Source organism: Squalius cephalus (assembly GCF_949319135.1).
Source record: "Squalius cephalus genome assembly, chromosome: 1".
NCBI classification, from domain to species: Eukaryota; Metazoa; Chordata; class Actinopteri; order Cypriniformes; family Leuciscidae; genus Squalius; species Squalius cephalus.
The window spans coordinates 54,744,026-54,769,803 of record NC_137122.1 but is presented as its reverse complement, the minus strand read 5'-3'; the positions used below and the strand labels follow the sequence as shown (position 1 = coordinate 54,769,803).

At 39.0% G+C, this 25,778-nt stretch overlaps 1 protein-coding gene across 1 annotated transcript; it reads right to left on the bottom strand.

Moving 5' to 3' along the window:
- Positions 1 to 765: 765 nt before the first annotated feature.
- On the bottom strand, positions 766 to 14,232 carry LOC307155575 (tripartite motif-containing protein 16-like). Its single transcript, XM_079866319.1, has 6 exons — positions 13,592 to 14,232; positions 4,952 to 5,047; positions 4,623 to 4,856; positions 3,412 to 3,571; positions 2,912 to 2,959; positions 766 to 1,869 (listed from the first exon to the last, which is right to left on the bottom strand). The coding sequence occupies exons 1-6, from the start codon at positions 14,162 to 14,164 to the stop codon at positions 1,346 to 1,348; spliced, it is 1,635 nt and encodes a 544-aa protein (XP_079722445.1). The 5' UTR covers positions 14,165 to 14,232; the 3' UTR covers positions 766 to 1,345.
- Between the last annotated feature and the right edge of the window lie 11,546 nt (positions 14,233 to 25,778).

Sequence of the window (25,778 nt, the reverse complement as noted above, 5' to 3'; positions counted from 1 at the left end):
GTATTTGTCCATGTTGTTTGTATCTAACAGTGTTTGTGAAAAAGAATTTCCCCCAGGGGACAATAAAGGTCTATCTATCTATCTATCTGTGTGATTTGGACAACTTCAAGTTACGCCCCTCTCTTGCAGTCCGCAGACAGACCCATCTCCATGATTTACTCACCCTCAGTCATCCTAGGTGTGTGTGACATTCTTCTTTCAGACGAATACAATCAGAGTTATATTTAAAAAATGTCCTGGCTCTTTCAAGCTTTATAATGGCAGTGAATTGCTGTTTCTGTTTTGAAGACAATAAAAGTGCATCTCTCCATCATAAAAGTGCATCTCTCCATCATAAAAGTGCATCTATCATCATAAAAGTGCATCTCTCCATCATAAAAGTGCATCTATCATCATAAAAGTGCATCTCTCCATCATAAAAGTGCATCTATCATCATAAAAGTGCATCTCTCCATCATAAAAGTGCTCCACACGGCTCTGCTATGATTAATAAAGGCCTTCTGAAGCGAACTAATGTGTTCGTGTAAGATTTTTTTTTTGGATGAACAAACCCTTTAACTAGCAAAATTTGTTTTGATTCATTTTATTCGCAAATATGAATTGTGAATGATTCATAATTTTTGAATTATCACACACACACTGTTAAAACAGTTTATAGTAAATTTATGAATAGCCTATATGTTTATGTATATTGTGCCTTGAGACAATGGAAGCTCTGATTCAATGATTTTTTTGCAGCATCACTCAAAACTGACAACAACTTTATCAAACGTTGTGAAAGTAATTTATTTCTTGTAAAGAGTTCATGATTTCCATCCCTTGTGACCCAATATCTGAAATCTCAGAAAGTGCTTCTTCATCCCTCATCTTCTGCATCACAATTTCTCACATTTTGATTTGAACTGTGATTGTTTTCCAGCACTATTTTCTCCACTACTAATGTCATTTTCCACATCTTCACTCCTTACATTGTTCACAACCATTTCTGTTATTTCATTATTCAAAACCACACTATCCTCAATCTGTTCATTTTGTTTGTGTTTAATAATTTCAAATGAAAGGTACTTTTAATAGTAATATTAAAATGATTATGTGTCACTACAATAAAATCTAAATGAATATGATTTCCATCAATACAATTATAGCTCGATAAACACACACACACACACACACACACACAAATTCTCACACACCATTCTTACTGTCAGGATTTTATTACAAACTTTTATTCTGTTATTTCTGTGGCAGAAGTTAAGATATTAAAGAAAATTAAAATATAGTCTCTGTCAAATCATCACTGTCAAAGTATTAAGGGTAAAATCTCTCTACAATCTGTTCTGAAACATCAACACAGTTTCACTGATGATCCAGAACCAAACCAAAACCCAGGATAGAGCGTCTGAGTGAATGTGGTCTGGACTGTGTGGATGAGGCTCATTGTGTCAGAGACGCTGTAGAAGGACAGAGTTCCTGCACTGTGATCCACATACACTCCTATTCTTCTGCTGATGGACTTTACAGGGAGATCAGTGTGTATTTTATTGTGCCAGAATGCGTAACTGGAGGAATAGCAGTGCAAACTCCAGGACTGATCATTATTTCCAAACCAACACTCATTACCCAATCCCTTCCTGCTGATGCTCTTATATGACACTGATATAAACACATTATTATTCCCAGTCCACTCAATCTCCCAGTAACAGCGTCCACACACACTCTCTCTACACAACACCTGATAATAACGATCAAATCTGTCTGGATGATCAGGATACGGCTGCTCTGTGTCAGTGACAGTAATCACTCTGTTCCTCTCAGACAGACGGAGGCCTTTATGCACTGTGTTCAGATCCAGAGTGAGCTGATGGGAATCTGATGGAGAGAAAACACATCAGAATCAGGAATTATGAATCTGTCTGATCTTTTAATGTATCTGAACTCTTCATGAATCAATGTTCAATGTATCATCAGTGTCTCAGTACAGCTGACCAAATATCCTGTGCAAATCATCATTTACATGATCAATTATAAAACTCTTCTATCATGATTTATTTCTCCGGTAACACTTTACAATACGGGTGCACTAATCTGCATTAATTCATGCTTAACTAATGCACAGATAATCATGTGTTAATGTATGACTCATGAAGAACTAAACCATTAATTAATGATTACGGCATCAGTAACTAATAAAGATTCTAAATGATTAATAGATTAAGTAATAAATGAATTGTTATTAATTAAATGTGTCATAATGTATTAATTCCTTAATAACTTATTTTATTAACTAAAAGTGTAAATTAATGTGTCAAGGAAATGTACTTCAACTTCCAGCTGTCTGCTTTAATTAATCATTAACTAATAATTTGCAAATGTATCATTATGTTATGACTTTACTTGTTGAGGCAATGACTATTAACTAATTGTTAAGTAATATGCCATAATGGCATATTACTTAACAATTAGTTAATAGTCATGTGCCTCAACAAGTAAAGTCATAACATAATGATACATTTGCAAATTATTAGTTAATGATTAATTAAAGCAGACAGCTGGAAGTTGAAGTACATTTCCTTGACCAACTGTGGTAATTAATGCATTAATTTACACTTTTAGTTAATAAAATAAGTTATTAAGGAATTAATACATTATGACACATTTAATTAATAACAATTCATATATTACTTAATCTATTAATCATTTAGAATCTTTATTAGTTACTGATGCAGTAATCATTAATTAATGGTTTAGTTCTTCATGAGTCAGACATTAACACATGATTATCTGTGCATTAGTTAAGCATGAATTAATGCAGATTAGTGCACCCGTATTGTAAAGTGTTACCATTTCTCCTTCTACAGGAAAAACATGAACACATTCAGTGAGTTTTTCTACTTGTTTTCTAGTGACTCACATTGTAGGAAGTCGTTCCTGGTCTTGAGATTCATGTTGGTGAAAGTGACTGTGGAAATAAACACACATGAACAGTGTGAAGAGAAATGACAAGATAAAATACATTCATTTCTAAGACATTTCTAATATGATGCTCTCTATAATATTAGATGATGGACTCATTTCTGAGAGCAGATTAATAATCTCCAGGGGCTTTATTTATAAAACACACACATCGGATTGATCCTAAATTTCATGGATTTCATCCTCCGTGTATATAAACGCTTGTCCACGATGAAGAGTCTGTATTTCTGAATCATCAAGAGATAATTGTGGCCGTTCTGTAGGAGGATTTGATGGACTTGAATTTAATTTATTAATAACTGTGATTTAAAACTGGGATGCATTTAATTACATTTTTGTACAAATGGACGTTTTATAAATCGTAGGAACATTTCAGAAACGGTTGTACGTTCAGATTTGGGATGTTTCTCCACACGTAAACGAGGCGCAGGACTTTACCTCCGTCTGAGATCTTCTTGATCTCCTCTTTGCAGAAATCCTCCAGTTTGTCTCTCAGCTGACGGACAGATTCTCTCACGAAATCAAAAGAGGAGAGAGAACTGAAGGAAACGTCGGGTTTGTCTGTAGATTCAGGAGGTGCTGAGAGAGACTGGAAACTCTACAGAAAACAGAAATCAAAACTCATCATCTCCACACTTCAGCCAATAACCTGCACTATATCAGATCTGAGCGGCTCTTGTTGACTTCACTTCTCTTCAGTGACTCGCTTCAATCCAGCACTTTCACACAATCAGCACATCCTTCTCATATTCAGCATTTAATGCTACAAACTCTAGTATTTCACACTTAATAATAATAAAAACTAAATATATGAAGAGTTCAGATGCAAAAGCCTCTAAGCATCTGAGATTTTCATTTTTATCAAGCTCGTAAATTTAAGTTCAGTTACAATTAATAGGTCATTTTTATTGCCATTTAAGTGAACTCTTTATATATGAGCAGATTGAATGTAATGCTTTCAGACACTTAATTATTTTTAAAATTCTAATTAAAATAATTATTTTAATTAAATTAATGTCTTATAGATTAAATTTATTTTAAATGCAATTAGCTAATATTTAGAGAGCTTTTCGGCCAACTTAAGTAGGATTTAAGTATCTGTATATGTAATTTAATAATTATTTCTTTGAAATATGGTTAAAGTTACTGCTGAATGAACTGACACACATTTATGATAAACTAAAATATACTCAATGAAATTTCTATTGAAAATTGTTTGTTGAATTTTATCAACATCATCAATATTATCAACTTTGAAGATCACCTGACCCAATTTTGGTGCCAATTACTGAAATTATTTTAGTAAAAATAAAATATTTCATTAAAAAGAGGATGAAAAATCTAGTTGGCTGGATATTGATACCATCAAGTTCACTGATTTCATCAAGACAGAAGAAACCAGAAGGAAAAATGAGTTAATATTTAATGGTAAATTTCCCAGGGCTTTGTAAGTGTGTCTCTTTAAACAGAAGATGATCAGATGAGAGTCTGACTGATGATTATATGATAACACAACACTTGACTGAATCTGACTGAATTCCTGACAACATCTCAGTCAACGGCTCATTCTGCTCTCATGAAATGTTTCTCTGTCATAGCAGGATCTTGCTCAAGTCCACTATGACCCTGTTCTTCTAGATCTCTGTTACCTGCAGGAACTGGATGTGATCTTGTGTGTGTGAAAGCTGCTCCAGCTCAGCGTCTCTCCTCCTCAGATCATTGATCTCCTGCTCCAGTCGCTCCAGTCGTCCTTCAGCTCGACTCACTGCAGTCTTTTCCTGATCTCTGATCCGCTGTGTGACCTCAGAGCGGCTTCTCTCAATGGAGCGGATGATCTCAGTGAAGATCCTCTCACTGTCCTCCACTGCTGTCTGTGCAGAGCGCTGTTACACACACATCACAATCACACAGTGGCTTCAGCACGACTGACAGAGTCCAAACTGAGACGTCTCAAACTTCTCTTCTTCTCCAGACTCACCTTATGAGACTTCACAGCCTCTCTCAGATGCTGAAGATCTTTCTGTCTCTGCTGGATTCTCTGACGGATCTTCATCTGCGTCTCCTTCAGCTGTTTCTGGAGGACAAACCAATGACAGGGAATGACACATAAAACTACTGTCATACAAACATTAAAGTTACATGAATCCAGAGTTGGTGAAGTGGTTAAAGATCTTGCATGGTAAGTTTTTACTGTCTGGTTCAAACCACAGATTCATGGTTTCCTGAAATGAATGTCAGCAGTATTTCATCAGTGCCTAGTTTTATATCATTAACATCATCATTTACTCTCCCTCATGTCGCTCCAAACCTGTATGACTTTCTGTCTATTGTGAGACACAACAGAAGATATTTAGAAGAATGTCTCAGCGGTTTACAGAGGCCAAATAAAATATGGTGACACGTCAATAACATCAAACCTCATTGGTTCTTTCATGACACAGTCACATGACTAAACACCATGATGTCATGACACAAACACCAGTGAAGTTTGATGTTTTCGATGTCATCATATTTGATTTGGGCTCCACATACATGAGTTTATCAATGATTTGATTTGATTTGATTTGTGATTAAAATGTGGCTCTTTTAAAAGTAGCATATTTTAAAAAGTGCACTTATTTTGGAAATTATATACTTTAAAAAAATATAATTGTGATATAAGTGTGAACTGAATGTAATGGTTTCAGACACGATGTAATTGCATGTTAATTGAAATGAAAATGTATTTTAGTTTAAATGTAAATATAAAGCAATTAGCTGAACTTAAGAGTGACTTTTTGACCCACTTAAGTAGGATTTAAGTATATAATGTAATTTCATAATTCTATTGAGTTAAATTGAAATATTAAATATGATTAAAATGTACTTTAAAGTAAAACTTTTAATTTTACATTATGAAAAGTGTACTTTTGTAGCAACAATGACATCTGCTTTTCACATTAAGTGAATCATGTGGGGGCTTCCGGTTATGGCCGCCATAGAGTAAGACGCGAGAAGCATCGCTCCCACACAAAATCCTTTTTTATTGCACTATTTTGAGCAAAGCGCGGATTTACTTGTATTTTTCTTTTTCCGAACTGGACTGACATATTTGGGCAACTTTTGAGGATGCCTCCTAAGAAAATATTCGAGAATAAGAAGGAAACGGCTACCGAAGATTCCTCGGCGTTAGCCTTAGGGGCTAGCCCGACATCGCCGCCTCAATGGTTCCAGACAGAACTGGAGAAAGGGCTTGCGAAGCTTCAAGTCATGATCGACGGACGTATGTGTGAAATCCGCGACTCTGTTGACAAAGTACACAGTGACCTTCAGGAAACGAGACTAAAGCTGAGCGAGTTGGAATCGCGTCAAGATGGATTTGAAGAAGCCATTGTTAATGTGCGTGAGGACATTGCTGAGGGTAAAAAGCACGTGGAGTACGAAATACTCACTTTGAAAGATAAGGTCGATGATCTTGAAAATCGCTCCAGACGTAACAATTTGCGCCTTGTTGGCTTTCCTGAAGGAGTTGAGGGGAGAGATGCAGTGTCATTTGTGGAGGAATGGCTCCCTAAAATCATCGGTATGGATCAAGAACGGCCCTTTGAAATTGAACGAGCCCATCGTACCCTTCAGCGCCGGCCGTCGGAACACGAAAGACCGCGAGCCATTGTAATTAGACTCCTTCGTTTTAGAGATACAGTCACGATATTGAATGTTGCACGGGAGAAAAAAGACCTGACATATGGAAACTCAAAAATAATGATCTTCCGAGATATGTCAACAATTCTCTACAAGAAGAAACAGGCGTTTGCTTCTGTTCGAGGTCGGCTCCGGGACCACAACATCTCCTACAGTATGCAGTACCCAGCTACTCTGAGAGTGGTTCTTCCTGAGGGTGCACGATCCTTCGGTTCAAAAGATGCCGCGGAGGCTTACTTAAAAGCCCACCATCCAAAACTTTTGTTGCCAGCGGGTTCGGAGTGAGACTGTAGGTAGGCTACATTATGAATAGTGACTGCATTTACGAAGGACTCTGAGTAGCCACCGAATGGTCGCTACTGAAACCTAATAAATACCAAGTAGTCCGAGATTGTTTTGATATTGAGTCACAAGTGCCTTTATGCCTATGGCAACTTTGGTGATTTGTTTGCAAAGTTTTACCTGTAATGTTCGGTAGATGGCGTTATCTGCGCTAATTATTTCCTGGTTAAAGTTGGGATGCCTTAGCTTGAAGTTGTGCACGTTCTGTATGCAACGTTACGCGAATGTGTTGTTTACGGGGAAAGTGTTATGTATGTGGGTGGATGGGAGGCTGGGAGGGAGGTTTGTGCCACTTTTTTTTTTTTCTTCTTTTTTTCCTTCTTTTTTATGTGTTTTCTTTTCAATTTGACTGATAACTGATAGAGATAAGTATAAATATCTGTCCTGGAATGTTAATGGAATTAATAATAATTTAAAGAGGAAAAAAATTATGTTGTTCTTAAGAAAAAATAAGATAGACATTGCTCTCCTACAAGAGACGCATTTGACTGAAGAAGATCACTGTAAGTTATTACGTCAGTGGTCTGGACAAATATTTTTTTCATCATATAGCTCTCATTCAAGAGGGGTTGCTATTATGATCAATCGCAGAGTGCCTTTTGTTTTTGAAAGCATGGTTAAAGATAATTATGGAAGATATATTATTCTTAAAGGATATATTGCTTCTGAGAATGTTACAATAGCAAATGTATATGCCCCCAATCAAGATGACCCTCAGTTTTTTCATAATTTTCATTTTAAACTGTTTTTGCCCTGTACAATCATTGGAGGTGATTTTAATTTGGTTTTAGATTCAGCAGACAGATCACCTAACAAAGGTTTTGTCTTAACTCCATCAGCAAGAGTTGTGAAACATATAATGGCTGAACTAGAACTGTTAGATATTTGGAGAGCTTTGCATAATAAGCAAAATGATTTTTCTTTTTATTCTCGACCCCATAAGAGTTTCTCTAGAATTGACCTTTTTCTTTTACATAAAAGACAAGAACACTTAGTTGAATCATGTGAATACCTTCCACGAACTTTGTCTGACCATTCCCCTTTAGTTCTTACAATTGATACCCCTACTACTAAATCACATATTAGAAGATGGCGGTTCAGTAATTATCTCCTTAACGACCTTGATTTTATAGACCTTCTAAATAACAATATAGAAAATTTCTTGAATTTCAATGCTGGTTCTGCCGCTTCAGGTATGATTTGGGAATCACTTAAAGCTTATCTGAGGGGAATAATCATAGCATACTCATCCGGAAAAAAGAAAAAATATCAAAGTCAACTGAATGAACTTTCTAAAGATATTAAAAAGCTGGAACAGGACTATTCTATATGTGGAGATGAAAGTATTCTACATAGACTAAATTCATTGCAGCTTGAGTATGATATGCTGTCCACTAAGGAAGCAGAGTGTATCCTCCTCAGAACCAAACAACGATATTACGAGCATGGGGACAAAATTGGCAGATTATTGGCCTGGCAAATAAGAAAAGACGATGCAGTGAGGTCTATAAATGCAATTCGTCAAGTAGATAACACTATCATCAGAGACCCTAATCTTATTAATCAGGAATTTATGCAGTTTTATAAGCTATTATATACCTCACAGCATACCGATATGGCGAAAATACACTCTTTCCTAGATAGCCTTGATATACCTTCACTTACCGAGGAATGCAGGGACTGTCTGGAGAAGGACATAACGGAAATTGAAATACAAGAAGCGATATCTTGCTTAGCTGTTGGCAAATCACCTGGTATGGATGGTTTCTCCATGGATTTTATTAAGGCTTTTCTACCTAAATTAATCAAACCACTAAATGATATGTATTTGCAGGCTATAGAGACTCAGCGTTTACCTGACACTCTTGAACAGGCTATGATAACTCTTTTACTTAAGCCTGGTAAAGACCCTCGTTTATGTGGCTCCTATAGGCCGATTTCATTACTTAACTCAGACTACAAGATTTTTGCCAAAATTATTGCTTTAAGATTGGAAAAAGTTATCTCACAATTGGTACACATGGATCAAACAGGATTTATTCAAAATCGATGTCTCTTTGACAATGTTCGGAGACTTTTGAATGTAATTTTTTCTGCTTCTCAAGTTGATTCTCCTGTTATTGCTATATCTTTAGATGCCGAAAAGGCTTTTGATCGTGTTGAGTGGCCCTACTTGTTTACAGTCCTTCAAAAGATGAACTTTGGTTCTAAATTTCTTAATATGGTCAAAATGCTTTATAACCATCCAACAGCAGTCATTCAGACCAATAACGAGATCTCGGCACAGTTTTCTTTGGAGCGGGGTACAAGGCAGGGCTGCCCACTATCTCCCCTTTTATTTTCTCTTGCAATAGAGCCTTTAGCTATTGCAATTCGCTCACATGACACTATCAGTGGTTTTACAACCCTTCAATCTAAACATGTAATCTCTTTATATGCGGACGATATTATGTTGTATTTGACAAATGTAGATTCTTCCATACCAGCCTTGTCAACTCTATTACAAGAGTACGGGATTATATCTGGTTATAAAATAAATGTGAATAAGAGTGTCTCTATGCCTCTTAATAGAGCCGCTTCGCAATTGTCCCTTAAAAATTTCCCTTTTGTCTGGAACACAGATAAATTTCTATATTTGGGATTACAAATACCTAGAGATTTGTCTCAGTTATATAATTTGAACTATGCTCCCCTGCTTAGAAGTGTAGAAAGAGAATTAGATAGATGGAAATCTCTTCCTATTTCATTAATTGGTCGGATAAATTCTATTAAAATGACTGTGTTGCCAAAATTTTTATATTTGTTTCAGGCACTCCCCTCTGTGTTACCAAAGTCTTTTTTTAAGGATCTCCATAGAGGTATTTCTAGGTTCTTATGGAAAGGGAAAGTTCCTCGGGTAAAATTAAATTCACTGTTTATGCCTTTTCAGAATGGTGGACTCAAACTGCCTGACTTTTATCTATATTATTGTGCAGCTCAGCTGCGCATTGTTTGGATCTGGCAATCAAAATGTATTTCCCCTCCTGCTTGGCGACAATTAGAAGAGGCCCAAGTACAGGGTATAACCCTTGCTGCAATACCTTTTGTCTCTATAAACTATTTGAAGAAATTGACCTCTAACCCACTAATTGTTGGTACTTCTAAAATTGTTGCAGACCTCATGAAAAAGATGAAATGCAAGCAGACTATTTTCAGATCCACTGCTTTTTATTACAATCCTTTTCTACCCCCTGTCCTCAAAGATGGCATAGCCAAACAGTGGTATGATCAAGGCATCCAAACCTTTGACAAATTTTATGAGGAGGATACACTCATGTCGTTTGAGCAATTACAACAGAAATTTACCCTTCCCTCTAAATTTTTCTTTAAATACCTGCAAATTAGACACTACATTCAGACCCAACAAGGTGGTCGTTTATCTAAGCTTCCTCTTTCACCTCTTGAGGCTATCTTGGCTGAGAAAAAAGGTCATAAGGGTCTCATCTCTTTTATCTATGCCAAGTTGTTACAACTGATGGCGGGTAGCATTCGTGACGTAAAATCTAAGTGGGAAAAAGACTTGGAGTGCTCATTCACAGATGACGAATGGAAAGCAATATGTGAGAAAGCTCAGACTTTTTCTATCAATAGTCGTCATAAGCTCATCCAATTTAATGTGATACATAGAGTTTACTATACTCCAGTTAGATTGCACTATTTTAAAAGCTCCTACTCAGAGATCTGTCCTAGATGTAAAGCAGATAGAGGGACTCTTCTACATATGCTGTGGTCTTGCCCTGACTTGGAAGAATATTGGAAAGGGGTCTTAGAGATTATTGCTATAGTTGTAGGTACTAATGTGCCTAGAGAGCCTAGACTTACCCTCTTAGGGGATACTACACTACTTGATCAACAAAGAATTAATCTGAGATTTGTCAGACTAGCTCTACTAGCAGCCATAAAATGTATAACTTTGAGATGGAAGGATTCTAATTCACCTTCTACTTCCATGTGGATTAAAGAAGTGTCATCTTACATGCCTTTGGAAAAAATTGCATTTCGTTTGAAAAAGCGTCAAGATTTGTTTGTCAAATACTGGGGTAGCTTCATTTCTTACTTGGGTATAACAGGACAGAATGCTTAGAACCTAATTTTTTATACTTTCTTGTTTCATTTTATTCATGGTTTATTTGTGGCACTATGGGTTGAGGTTTGGGGCATGTTTAGGGTAGTATGTGCGGGGATGAAAGATTTGCTTTGATTATTCTGTACTTTGTTGTACTTTGCGTTTAACTTGGAAAAACCCAATAAACATAATGTTCAAAAAAAAAAAAAAAAAAAAAAAAAAGTGAATCATGTGATGTCGAACACATCGTCTTTTTCCTAAGGAAGACAGCGCTGGTTAATTATTCAGCTCAGCGTGAACCCCTAGTGATTTTACAGCCGCTAGACAAGCCTCAAAGACATTCCAGAGCCATACACACACCCACACACAAAAAGCCTTTGAGTGCAACTTCATATAGAAATATAGCTCTTGAATGTATACCTTCCGATATGCATGTGTGATTAGCTTTGCTTTATAATAGAGGTGTGGTTTGCTAGAGTAAAATCTTTAATTCTGAAGATTCATTGAAAGAAAATCACTCCATAGTGTCTTGTAACCCGAACCTGGTCATAAACTTTTATGGCTCCAAAGCTGCAGCTCATCCAGGTCCTCTGCAAGCCAACATTCCAACACCTTAACACACATGGAACTTTTCATGGAACTCTTCAGAGAAAACTCTTCAAATGTTTGATACATATTCCTTTGTTTCCCAGGTGCCTTCAATTGCCATAACGGAAACACTGACAATTTATTGTGTGTTTAATCAAACTTTATATGTGTGTAATTCTGCATATCTCCTGTAACTTCGCATTTCTACAACCTTCATGTGATGTGTTTGATATCTCTGTAATTCTCTCAATCTAACAGAGTCGAATTCCAATAGCAGAATGCAGCAATATACATTGTTTACACAATTCATATTTCTGGAACCGAAAGGCTTAAGTCAATCGTCACTGTAACTCGAGCCAGGAGATCGTTCCAAACGAACAAAGGATCTTCCCGCTAGAAAAATCTCGACAGCTGATTCGTCCTCCACGAAGAAGGGGGACGGTACATGGGACACTGATAAAAGTCCAATCCTTCTCCGGCCTCTCTCTCTTCTCTCACCGATCGCTCTGACCTCCTCCTCTCCTCCCCGGCAACGCTTCTCCAGGAACCTCTGGAAAGGCTTTGGCCTTCTCCTCGGACCAACACATGTTCGAGTCGTAGCTGCTGGTCTTTGCAACTAAGCTCATACGTGCCTTTCCCCTCCAAAAGGGAAACGATCTGAACTCTCTCGGTAACGTTAAATTCAAGTAAGCCTTTACATCGTCTTGCGAAACGACCCAGAAGACGAAGCTAGACGCGAACCAGCCGGACACGCGCACGCGCGCGTCCCTTTTCCAGCATCGCACTGAAAGAGTACAACAGCTCGCAAGTACTATCTCTCAATCTAAAAGCTGATTTCCTGGTGTCTATCTCTTAGGTCTGTGAATTAAGTTACCCTTCTTCCTCTTCTCTTCTCTTCTCTTCTCTTCTCTTCTCTTCTCTTCTCTTCTCTTTCTTTCTTTCTTTCTTTCATTTCATTTTATTCTGATCACGTATTTTCTTGTTTGGTTAAATGTTTGTTTGTTTTATTGTTTGCAATTTTATGTATGTTTGTATTTGTAGCTCATATAATCTCTAGTGTTACATTTATTAAAATCCATATATACTTTTAACTGTCTCTGTGTTTGAAAGCCCGCTTTTATAAAGTCAATGAAATAAAAGATCCAAGCTACAAAGCTCGATAGACTACATTGAGTAGTTCTTAATTCATAAACTCAGAAAGTTTGATGTTCGTGGCCAGAAGATAAACTTTCTTGGAGTTTGTAAAGGGATACCCCTTCTTAACTGTGATAATCTCACATTTATTCGCTGGACGAATGACTGATGACCAAACCAGTTACAGAACAAGGTAATCTCGACAGTTGATAAAATAAATGTACATGCGATTTCTGAATTATTATGACCATGAGTTATAATTATTAATATTTCCAAAATTCCCTATATCCTTGAGCTAATTCACATTTACCCAGAGTCGTTTATGCTACACTTTATAAAGTGTACTTATGAAACACTCATGAAAGTTGACTCTCTTTAAGTGCACTTAAGTGGCCTTTCATTTCATTAATATTATATTATCTGCAAGTACAGTGTTTTTTTTTTTAAATATACTTTTATTTTGAAGTACACTACAAGTGCATGTCAATACACTTAAGCATACTCCTTTCTTTAACCACTAGTTGTTTAGATTACGTTTATGCTTTTTCTCCTTTTTGGAGCTTGAAACTTTTTTACTTCATTGACTTACAATGACTTTCTCACTGACTTTCAATGAATAAACTACAATAGATTAGACATTCTTCAAAATATCATCTTTTATATTCCACAGAAGAAACTCAGTCAAATCAGTTTGGAACAACATGAGTAAATGAGTGAGTAAATGAAGACACTTTAATTTCTGTGTGATCAATCCCTCTCAGTTCATACCTGTTTCTCTGTCCTCTGTGCTGCAGTTGATACAGTTTTGTGGTTTTTATGTTCACTCTCCTTACACCACACACAGATGCACTGTTGATCAGTGATACAGAACATTTCTAGCTCTTTATCATGTTTACGGCAGATCATGTCCTGCAGTCGTCCAGTGGCATCAATCACTTTGTGTGGCTTACGAGAGTGAAATTCCTCATGACGGTCAAGATGAGTTTGACAGTAAGATTCCTGACACACCAGACAGGACTTGACGGCTTTGTATTTTCTTCCAGTACAGACGTCACACTGCACGTCTCCAGCTCCAGCGTAACAGTCAGCAGGAAGTTTAGTCTTCTTCAGTTTCTCCACCAGTTCAGCCAGAATGGTGTGTTTAGCTAAAGCAGGTCTTGGACTGAAGGTCTGTCTGCACTGAGGGCAGCTGTAGACTCTCTTCTCATCCTCCTGATCCCAGCAGTCTGTAATACAGATCTTACAGTAACTGTGACCACAGTGGATAGTCACTGGATCCTTCAGGAGATCCAGACACACTGGACACGTGAACTCATCCTGAGAAATTCTGGCTTCTGCCATTTTACTGCATGAATACAGAGAGACACGAACACACAACAGCTCAACAATACTTCAGTGTTTGTTTCTCTGAACTGAGGAGCTGAAATAGTTTCCTGCTTCTGTGTTTGAGTAACGTGTGTAAAACAGGAGTGTCTGTAAAGCAGCTTCCTCGTTCCTGGTGAAGGAGAGTCACTTTACTGCTGTGTTTATGTGCCCTAGTGGAGTCAAAAACATTGTAAGTATATGAGTTCCAAGCACATGAATAAATCAATACCTTAAATTCTGCGTTACAGTAGGGAGAACGGGGTAAGTTGTCACACTGTTCATAACTCCAACACTAGAGGCTCTATCTCAAAAATCAAATAGCCACTTTGTGCGTCTTCTTCTATAGTCAGCTTCCTGTTCACATGTGGTCAAGATCACTCTAATCTGAGGTTAACACAATTTTCAACATTTTCTGCTTAAAAAGTAAAACATTTGCACTTTACATTTTATGCAATACAACTTTGTTAAGTATGAATGTTAAAAATTATTATTTTGCACAAAATAGAGGAGACAATAATGTGTCATTTGACACTTTAACTAAAGTGCTATGTTGAGCTAACCTTGAGATTTAGCCAACATTACCACACATGTCAGTTTGGGGCAAGTTGTCTCAATGACTTTGGGGCAAGTCGTCACATGTGACATACAAAATAGAACATGCTCAAAAAATATTGTGATATTGTAATTTATTTGTAATTGCAATAAGGTTTTTGGAAGGAAGATAAGAAAGGCAGGAATTAAGGAAGAAAGCGTGCCTACCAGTTTAGAGTGGCACACCAGCTGAAGGATTTTGACATAAATTTCCGAACTCTGACTCGGTAATGTCAAAAGTTTACCAGAGAAGAAATTGAAAGTCAGACAGCCATGCCAACAACAATGGTTGGTTATACAACACAGAAGATTTTTTCACCTGATTTGGAAAAGCAGCTTGTTGAGTATTACTGGGTCAGCTGACATTTATTTTGGTCTGTCGCCAAGTGAGGTCAGAATGCTTGCCTACCAGTTTGCTGTGGCACACCAGTTGAAGTCTGCGCCTTTGTGGGCAGAAAAAGAAAAGGCCAGCAAAGAGTGGTTTACAGGCTTCTTAAAGTGACATACAACGCTGTCAATGAGAAAGCCAGAGGCAACTAGCCTTGCCAGTGCAAGTAGCTTCAACAGAGAGAATGTTAATGCTTTCTTTGACAACTTAGAGAAAGTGTGAGTTTAGACCAGGAGACATTTGTAATGTTGATGAAACTGGGGTCACATACTGTACATAAACCAGACAAAGTGGTGGCCAGACATGGATTCAAACAAGTAGGGTCACTGACCTCTGCTGAAAGGGGAACCCTTGTCACACTGGCCTGTGCTGTCTCAGCCACAGGGAATAGTATACCTCCATACTTTAATTTCCCCCGTTTCAACTTCCGCGATCATTTCCTGATCAACAGGCCGTCTGGCAGCAAAGGGGAGGCAAATTCCTCTGGATGGATGAAAGACACACACTTTGTTGACTTCCTGAAACATTTCAGTGAACATACAAAGTGCTCAAATGAGAAGCCCTGTTTACTCCTTTTGGACAACCATGAGTCTCATCTGTCCATTGATGGACTCAATTATGCCAAAGAAAATGGCATAATCATGCTGTCATTCCCACCCCACTGCTCACATCGGCTCCAAACATTAGACAGGTCTGTCTACGGGCCACTAAAGAGGCACATCAACATTGTGTGATGCCTGGATGAGGAACAACCCCAGAAAGACAATGTTAAATTATGACATTCCCGGGATTGTGGCATTTGCCTATCCTCTGGCTGCAACTCCCTTGAACATTCAGACTGGCTTTAGAGTGGCTGGGGTTCAACCTTACAACAGAGATGCATTTCTGGAAACCGAATTTGCACCATCCTACGTCACAGATGGCCCCATTCAGAACCCTTCCCTGCCAGGCCCCAGCATCAACTCTGCTCTGTCAGGCTCCAGCACCAACTCTGCTCTGTCAGGCCCCAGCACCAACTTTGCCAACTATGGATCTATGTGCAAGCCAGAGAACGTTTGAGTTTAAAGTTCAAAGTAAAGTGGTCTTGCCACTTAATGTGTTTTGATTGAAATAATTGTTTTTCCAGATTCTCCAGGCATGATTGTTTATATTTCCAGTTCTGGTTTGAATTTAAAAATTAAAATCAATATTCACAATTAAGTCGTTGTGTTCTTATTTTTAGATAATCTAGTGTGACAACTTACCAGCCGATGGGGCAAATTGTCACAAGTGCACACTCTCTATTCAACAGTCTACAACTCCGTAATGAGATGAGATATTAAGATGTTATAAATACAACATATGTGCCCAAGATTTCCTTCTTTCATTTGGTATGACATTTATACCATTGTGATGTATGGTGCTCAGTAAATGTTAGACAGTGTGAAAAGTGTGACAACATACCCCGCTCTCCCCCATTCAGTTTTTATGACTCAATTCCGCCCGTGCTGGGCTTTACTTTCAGGTTTATTTGCCGTAGTTTGCACGTTGGCTTGATGAAGAGATTCTCAGCTGATCATCTACTGCGATGTGTGTTGCTGCAACGCTGTCATATCTGGCTATAACATGTCATATAACACGCTATTACACATTTATTTACTTTTATGCTTTTTCTCCTTTTTGTAGCTTGAAAATTTTTTTTTACTCCATTGACTTTCAATGAATAAACTACAATAGATTAGACATTCTTCAAAATGTCATCTTTTATATTCCACAGAAGAAACTCAGTCAAACTGGTTTGGGACAACATGAGTAAATGAGTGAGTAAATAAAGACACTTTAATTTCTGTGTGATCAATCTCTCTCAGTTCATACCTGTGTCTCTGTCCTCTGTGCTGCAGTTGATACAGTTTTGTGGTTTTTATGTTCACTCTCCTTACACCACACACAGATGCACTGTTGATCAGTGACACAGAACATTTCTAGCTCTTTATCATGTTTACGGCAGATCATGTCCTGCAGTCGTCCAGTGGCATCAATCACTTTGTGTGGCTTACGAGAGTGAAATTCCTCATGGCGGTCAAGATGAGTTTGACTGTAAGATTCCTGACACACCAGACAGGACTTGACGGCTTTGTATTTTCTTCCAGTACAGACGTCACACTCAAGGCCGCCTTAATGCACGGGCTTACCTGGGCTGAAGCCCAGGGGCCTCCCAAGTTCAGGGGCCTCCCATGTTCAGGTTTATGATGAGCTGAAAAGGTCATATTGTTTTAACTTGTCAGATTTTGTCGTTGTATGTCGCTAGTCGCTTGTGGACGTTGGTAGTGCTGTCGCTCTAATGTTATTGTTATGGTGCGTTCACACCAAACGCGAAAAGAGCGTCTGGCGCGAGTGATTTCAATGTTAAGTCTATGCAAAGACGCGTTTACGCGCGTCTAGAGGTCCCGCGGCGCGAATGAGGCGTTGCGGTTCGTGTCCGCTCAGTGCCACTAACGTCTCCGCTTTGGGGTGTCTGTTGCGAGTGTGTTTAATCAACGTTTTTTTCAACACACAGTAGCCTATAATCATCAGCGATGCACGCGATTACATTTAGAAATAGACAAGCTTTGTTTCCAAATGCACCAAGCAATGATCCTTTCAATTTTATAAACTTTTATAAACCCAGCCAATATAATCACAATGAACACATCCAAAATAAAATCTTTAACATGTAGGCTATATAACAACTGCAAAGCATCTCATTTGTAAACAAAATGATTTACGCACTAAATCCAGAATAAACTCACTGACTGTCGACAGTTTCTTTTCCATACATCATTTTATTATATCCATGTTTGTGGTTAGTTACTGTCAAATCATATAAAACAGTGAAATCGCCCTCGAACTCTTCTGTCTCTCCTGCACTCGAGACGGTGACGGGAGCTGAGCTCCACTTAAGGCTTCTTTCCTATTGGTTGTCGCTCGCGAAAATCGCTTCTCATTTGCATAAAGTTGAAATTTAGTTGCTGTGTGTGGTTGTTAAATAAAGTTTCTTGTGTTTATTTGCTCAGTGATATGTTAATAACAATATTAAAATTGAAAAAAAACTCACTGTTGTCTTGAAAGAAACTAATGCATTATGTGATGTAGATTACCTAGATATTACACTTTTTTAAAATGAGACTCTATAAATCGAGGGGATGGGGGGCCTACAAAACCTCTCAGCCCCGGGGCCTAACATTAGGTTAAGGCGGCTCTGGTCACACTGCACGTCTCCGTCTCCAGCTCCAGCGTAACAGTCAGCAGGAAGTTTAGTCTTCTTCAGTTTCTCCACCAGTTCAGCCAGAATGGTGTTTTTAGATAAAGCAGGTCTTGGACTGAAGGTCTGTCTGCACTGAGGGCAGCTGTAGACTCTCTTCTCATCCTCCTGATCCCAGCAGTCTGTAATACAGATCTTACAGTAACTGTGTCCACAGGGAATGGCCACTGGATCCTTCAGGAGATCCAGACACACTGGACACGTGAACTCATCCTGAGAAAATCTGGCTTCTGCCATTTTACTGCATGAATATAGAGAGACACAAACACACAACACCTCAGCAATACTTCAGTTTCTGTTTCACGAGTTCACACTTACATACAATTAGAGGGAGTAAAGTTTAATGCGTAATGGCGTGCTGTCCGGGGGGAGGGCTCCGAGATCGGAGTTCAGCCCGAACCCAGAGTACTCCCCCTCGTATGTAAATGGTTAGGACTAGAATTGTGGAGAAGGGGTGGTGGAGGGATGCTGCTAAACTGTCAACAAATTGAGGTGAGACTGCTGAATATATATATATATATATATATATATATATATATATATATATATATATATATATATATATATATATACACACCTCTTATCGTTGATTGTTGAGTGCTCTCCACTCGTGTTAATTATCTTCCTGCTTCTGTGTTTGAGTGACGTGTGTAAAACAGGAGTGTCTGTAAAGCAGCTTCCTCATTCCTGGTGAAGGAGAGTCACTTTACTGCTGTGTTTATGTGCTCTAGTGAAGTCAAAAACATTGTAAGTATACGAGTTCCAATATGGAGACAATATTTTAATACAAAACAATATTTAAAAAACTATTTTGAGACTAGAGGACCAACAATGTACTTACCAATCCAAAGTTCAATTTGGAAGCTGCTAATAGGTTAATGATTCCGTATATAGGATATATTGATGTGGATTTGAATATATGTGGGAAAGTCATACCAAAAAGGGGAGTGTTGACTGTTAAAGACTCAAATGGATCATTGTACCCAGGACTAATTGGTATGAATGTGATTAAGGAGTGTAGAGATTTCCTGATGACACAGACTGGGGATAGTTGTGTAGGAGCAGAAGGTGAAGTGCAGGTTAAGGTGTGGCATCAGATATTTTCGGTGTGTGAAGATCTGTTAAAGTTTGCTGAAGAGTCAGGACAGATAAGTTCAATTTACAGGCTGCAGGGAAGACGAAAGACAATACCAGCACAGTCAGAGGTGGTGATAGAGGCATGTGCACGTTTACGACCTGATGGGAAGGATTATGTGGGCTTAGTAGAACCTTGTCAAGATGTATTGCCGGGCCAGTTATTGGTAGCTAGATCACTGAGCACAGTTTCAAAGGGGAAAGTTATGGTCTGAATTCTAAATCTTTCTCCAGTTCCAGTGACTCTTTTTCAGCGCTGTCGAATAGGGCAGATTTTCGGCCGGTGACTGTTCCATTAGACCCACTAAAATTTAGTGCTGAACAACAAGAGATGATTGCCAAATTATTATCCAAGCATCAGAAGGTCTTCTCAGAACATGAGGATTATGGGTACACTGATAGGGTGTTGCATGTGATACCAGCAAGCAATGCAGCCCCAATCAGAGAACGGTATAATAGGATTCCACCAAAATTGTATCAGGAAGTGAGGGGACTTTTGAGTAACATGCTTGAAAATGTATTATTAGGGAGAGCTATAGCCCCTGGGCAGTGCCTGTAGTGCTTGTCAGAAAGAAGGATGGCACCCTTTGTTTCTGTGTAGACTACAGGAGGTTGAATGGTGTTACCCCTAAAGATTCTTACCCCCTCACCAGAATTGAAGAATCATTGGCTTCATTGAAGAAATCTAGAGTTTTTTCAACATTAGATCTAGCACATGGGTACTGGCAGGTGGGGGTGCATCCAGCTGATAAGGAGAAGATCGCCTTTGTGACCCCCATGGTTAAATTAATTTAATTGGATGCCGATGGAGCTATGCAATGCTCCAGGAACATTTCAGAGACTGGTTGAAAGTTGCCTGGGTGACCAAAATTTTAAAACATTTTTGCTATATTTGGTTGATATAATTGTCTTCTCCCCTTCTTTTGAGGCCTACGTTGCCCACCTGGACTTGATTTTTAGTCGCTTGGAGAACTTTGGCTTGAAAGTTTAACCTACTAAGTGCTTTGTCTTCCAGCATGAAGTGCATTACTTAGGCCATGTGATTGCAGAAGGAGGGGTGTCACCAGACCCAGAGAAGTTGCGAGCAGTGGAGGCCTGGGCAACTCCTCAGAATATCACCCAGCTGTGTGCTTTCCTGGGCTTAGCAGGTTACTATAGACATTTTATTAAAAACTTTGCCCAAATTACAGCACCCCTGAACTCTATGATGTGGGGGACATCAAAACGACGCACCTGACGGGCCATAGGTAAACAAGACTGCTGGGCATGAGGAGAGGCACAGGACATGGCATTAAAAAAATTAAAGGAGAATCTCCTACAAGCACCCATACTGGCTTATGCAAACTTTCAGTTGCCAATTTCTGTTGTACACTGATGCCTGTCAGACAGGCTTGGGGGCAGTGCTGGCACAGGTGCAAGAGGGAAGAGAGAGAGTGATCTCCTATGCAAGCAGAAGCCTCCGTCCAACAGAAAGAAATGATAAAACCCACAGCTCATTCAAACTAGAACTGTTGGCATTGAAATGGGCCATAGTAGAAAAAAAGTTTCGGGAATATCTTGCTGTGTCTCCCTTTACTGTTTTCACAGATCATTATCCACCGGCTCATTTGAATATGGCAAATCTGGGTGCAGTGGAGCAACGATGGGCGGCCCAGCTTGATTTCAGTTTGAGGTGCGATATAGACCAGGGCGGACAAATGGGAATGCTGACGCTAAATGATGATAGAGTTGGCCCCAGCCTGCTGGCCGAGTGGGTGAGGGCACAGCGGGATTGTCCAGTGGTGTCACGACTGTGGGTCTATATGGACAGAGGAAGAGGGCCAGTTACAAAAGAGCGAGCAGCTGAAGATCGGCCCACTCAAGTGCTGCTGCTACAGTCGGCCCGCCTTTGTGTGGATCAGGGACTGCTGTGCAGAGAGGTATGTGATCCAAAGACATTTGACAAATGGAAACAAGTAATTGTACCCCAGTGTCTGCAGAATCAAGTCCTGAGATGGGTGCATGACTGTGCACGACACCTGGGGGTGGAAAATACCCTGGGTTTGGCCCGTCTGCGTTTCTTCTGGCCAGGGTGTATCCAATGTGTGTGTTGCAATCTGCATAAGACTCCAGCCAATAAAGTGAGTGCCCCCCTTGTTTCTATACAATCAGAATACCCTCTACAGATTGTTTCTGTCGACTTTCTGTCACTGGAGCCTGCACGCAGAGGAATGTGCAATATTTTAGTAATGATGGATCACTTCACTCGCTACGCAGTCGCAGTGCCAACTTTGGACCAAACAGCAGTGACTACCGCAAGCGTGTTATGGGGACACTTTATACAGCCTTTTGGGGGGTTTGATCAGCTGCACTCCAATCAGGGCCCCAATTTTGAATCAAAAGTCATCAAAGAATTATGTTCATTGTACAACAACTCCCTATCACCCAGCAGGAAATGGACAATGTGAGCGCTTTAATCGGACATTGCTGAGTATGTTGGGGACATTAAGGGACGACCAGAAAGAGAACTGGGATCAGTATGTGGCAGAGTTGGTAAAGGCCTACAATAATTCACCCCATCCCTCTATAGGATATACCCCTTATTTCTTAATGTTTGGCCGTCATGCGAAATTGCCCATTGATGTGATGCTGGGCCGGGGAGATGAATTCTCGTGCACCGCAGCTAGATGGGTGCATTACCACCAGACTAGTGACTGTCTATATTCAAGCCAGAAAACAGGTTCAGAAGGCTCAAGTTCATCAAAAGAAGGGGTTTGACCGCTTTGTTGGTGGGTCAGAGTGTCATGGTACTAAATAAGAGGGCCAGGGGACAGGGTAAATTGGATGATAAGCGGGAACAGGGGGAAAGTCCCTCTTGTTCACACACTTCACAGGTCGGATGTAAGCTGCTCATCCCAAATAAGGGGAGTGGCCATACTAGTAGCGTCCACCGCGTTTCCCTCATGACGTGTGGAGAGAGAGAAACACCTGGGTTACATTAGTTTTATGGACTTGAGTGTCTTCTTGATTCTTGACCCACCGAAAACCTTTGGTCCAGTAGAGAGCCTGTGTATCACCCTTATTGTGGGTTATTGTGTTCCACACTTATCTAAAGTAACATTAAATTAAAACAGAGGTAAGACACACCCAGATCTAGGTTGGTCAAGCAGCACTTTTGCTGCCCTAAACAAAAATTCACTTCTTGTCTTTGCAAAACACGTACACTTGAATTAGTGCCAAATATTAGGCATCACTAATCTGACGCACAACTTGCTGTAACATACAAATCCGTTTAACCTACTTGGGAAAACAATTTAAGAGTCAGTCGGAATAAAATCAAATGTAACAATTTATTATGTCAGGTAAATGTATCATGCCAATTTCATAATCAGTTCAAAGATAATAAATACAAAACATCAAATGCTCTGGAATAAAGAGAGAAGAAGTGTTTTGCATACACTCAGCATCACAGGCTAATTTGAGTTACAAATCGCCCCGAGCCTCTTGTTGCAATTCATTATATACCCCGACCAAGACAGAAATTTCTTTCACATGGAAACATTTGCTAACAATGGGAATTGTTCAATCATAATTTCAATCATATTCCAAGCAATTCAAAACCTTCATGACGCATCTGTTCTCGGTCTCAGGTGAAGGAAACAATCCATAATTTATCGGGCAAATTGTGCCCTGTGGAACAGAACCATACTGATGAGTGATATAAAACGTAAATGTAGTCAGCATGCTTGTGAGTGCTTTTAATTGTGCATTTATGCATTTGGCAGACGCTTTTACCTAAAGCGACTTGCATTGAATTCAAGACTTACATTTTATCAGTTCATGCATTCCAAACTTTTTTTCTGTCAGACGAACCCATTTGACCAATAATATTAACTAGCGATGCACCGATAAATTTTTACTGGACCAAAATTAAACTTAAAAAAATAAAAATAAAGTTTATTTACTAATCAATTCATCAAATTTGTTTAATTAATCAATTTTATTCAGCCAACACCTAAGTTGTACAAACATTAAAAATGCACAAAAAGCAGATTTTATATTTATTTTTTGATTAAAGGTACGGTAGGTAGGATTTTTCTAAAAAAAAAAAAAACATTCCAAATTTGTTTAAACTGTCTTTATATACCAATACATAATTAAAATGTAAGTACTCTGAAAAAGAGAGTATAAAAATCGAGTGACTGTAGACCTTTTAATCTGCAATAAACACAGCTCATTATTTCCATTCACTCCACCCCCTCCCTTCTGAGCTCCTTCCAAAGCCACGCCCCCAAAACACATGAACGTGCGACACCAAACGCTCAGGCTCAGCTGGAAGACACATTTATTTATTTACCTGAGACGAGTGGAGAGGAAGGAGCGCAGTGCATGCAGTGACATCATGTCAGAATCACATGTAATAAAATACCTAACTTTATCACTATAAATACAAATAAGATTTATTTTAGTACTCACTATCAATCTAGCATATCGATACTGGTAAAGTTTGATTCGGTAACGAGCTATATTTATAGGTAACGAGCTATATTTATAAGGCAAAGCTAAAAACAGGTTGCATTGATACACGTTTTTCCATTACCATCAGTTACACTGTGATGAAAGTGAATTTCGTGTAAGATTCATAACATATACGGTGTTTTGCATGTAAGAGTTTCCATAATGAAAACATTGTTGACTCTAATGAAGACTAACGTAACTTACACTCCGGAGACAAGTACCGCATCGTCGGTTCGAGGACAGGTCCGGGGTCGAGGGCGAAGCAGAGGAGGTTGTTCAAGAGTGCGGGCAGGGTCCGAGGAAGTAGTTTTTGCCTTGTTTGCCTTCGCTGACTGCATATGCAGGTGCTTTGAATTTTGAATGCTCTTTCTCTGCCATCATTTTACTCTTTGTAGGTTCCGCGCCTCTCAAATCAAACGGGTGCGCGCGCATATGGGCAGATCTAGCGACAGGGGTGGTAGCCATTGGTTGCGAGAGTGAGTGACAGTCGCCCAAACCAATCAATTGTTTCGTCCCGAATGGAAATAATGAGCTGTGTTTATTGCAGATTAAAAGGTCTACAGTCACTCGATTTTTATTCTCTCTTTTTCAGAGCACTTACATTTTAATTATGTATTGGTATATAAAGATAGTTTAAACAAATTTGAAAAAAAGTTTTTATAAAAATCCTACCTACCCTACCTTTAAAGGGTAACTCAACCCCTGGTCAGAGCCTGACTCCACCCACTGGAAATATTTGAAAAATGCTGGAAAAGTGGGCAGCAGAGGGGGGTGGGTTTGGGGGAAGTGCACCTGACTCGTCTCTCTGTAGGCAAGGGCATGGTTACCTGGTGCCCTCTTCACAGGGCACCACAACTTCCAATAGGAAAACTGCAGTAGCCACCGTTCAACCTGAAGAGGGCAGCACTCAGACGTTTTTAAACCCTATATTGTAGAATTAAAACACTTTATACCCAAATGTCAAAAAAATTACTTGAATCAATGAACAACATTAATGAAGCCCCAGTCTTACAGATCATTAACTAAAAACAGTTGTTTTAGGGTTTAGTTACCCTTTAAATATTTTTTTGATACTACAATCTGTTGCTGAAATATAATAATTTAAACACTGTTCGGGGAGTGGCAGTGACCGCCACGCTGCATGCAGACAAAACAAATCAGCGGCAATGCCTCGCGCAGCTGGAAAATAAAGCACACCACAAACACATTTTTTGTTACATCTGAACCCCTTTTCTTTTTTTCTTTTTCTTTTTTTTTTTTTTTTGTATAAACTTAGATTTGCATAATCAAATGTATTGGTTGCAAATATAAACAAGATTAGAAATGTAATAGTCATTGCACAGTGTAAATGTAACTCACTTAATTACAGCGTTGTTTCCCGAGGCTGAAGGTTCAAAGCACGTTTCTCCAGAGCGCTGCGCTGAAACCCCTGCCTGGCCGAGCACTAGCAATAATCTGGAAACAAAACAGAAACCACTTGCACTTGAGCACGCTCCCTGCGCGTGCACGAGAGCGCGGACACGGAAGGGAGAGGCAGATGGATGAAGAGGCAAATTTTAAGCGCGCTCCCGCTACTGCTGTGCACGTCACCAGCCGGAATTTGTACTTTTTTGACATCTTACTGCTCATTTTTATGTCTCAAATTATCATATGTTTTAATTCCTACATTATTACAATTCCATCTTAACTTTAATTTTATA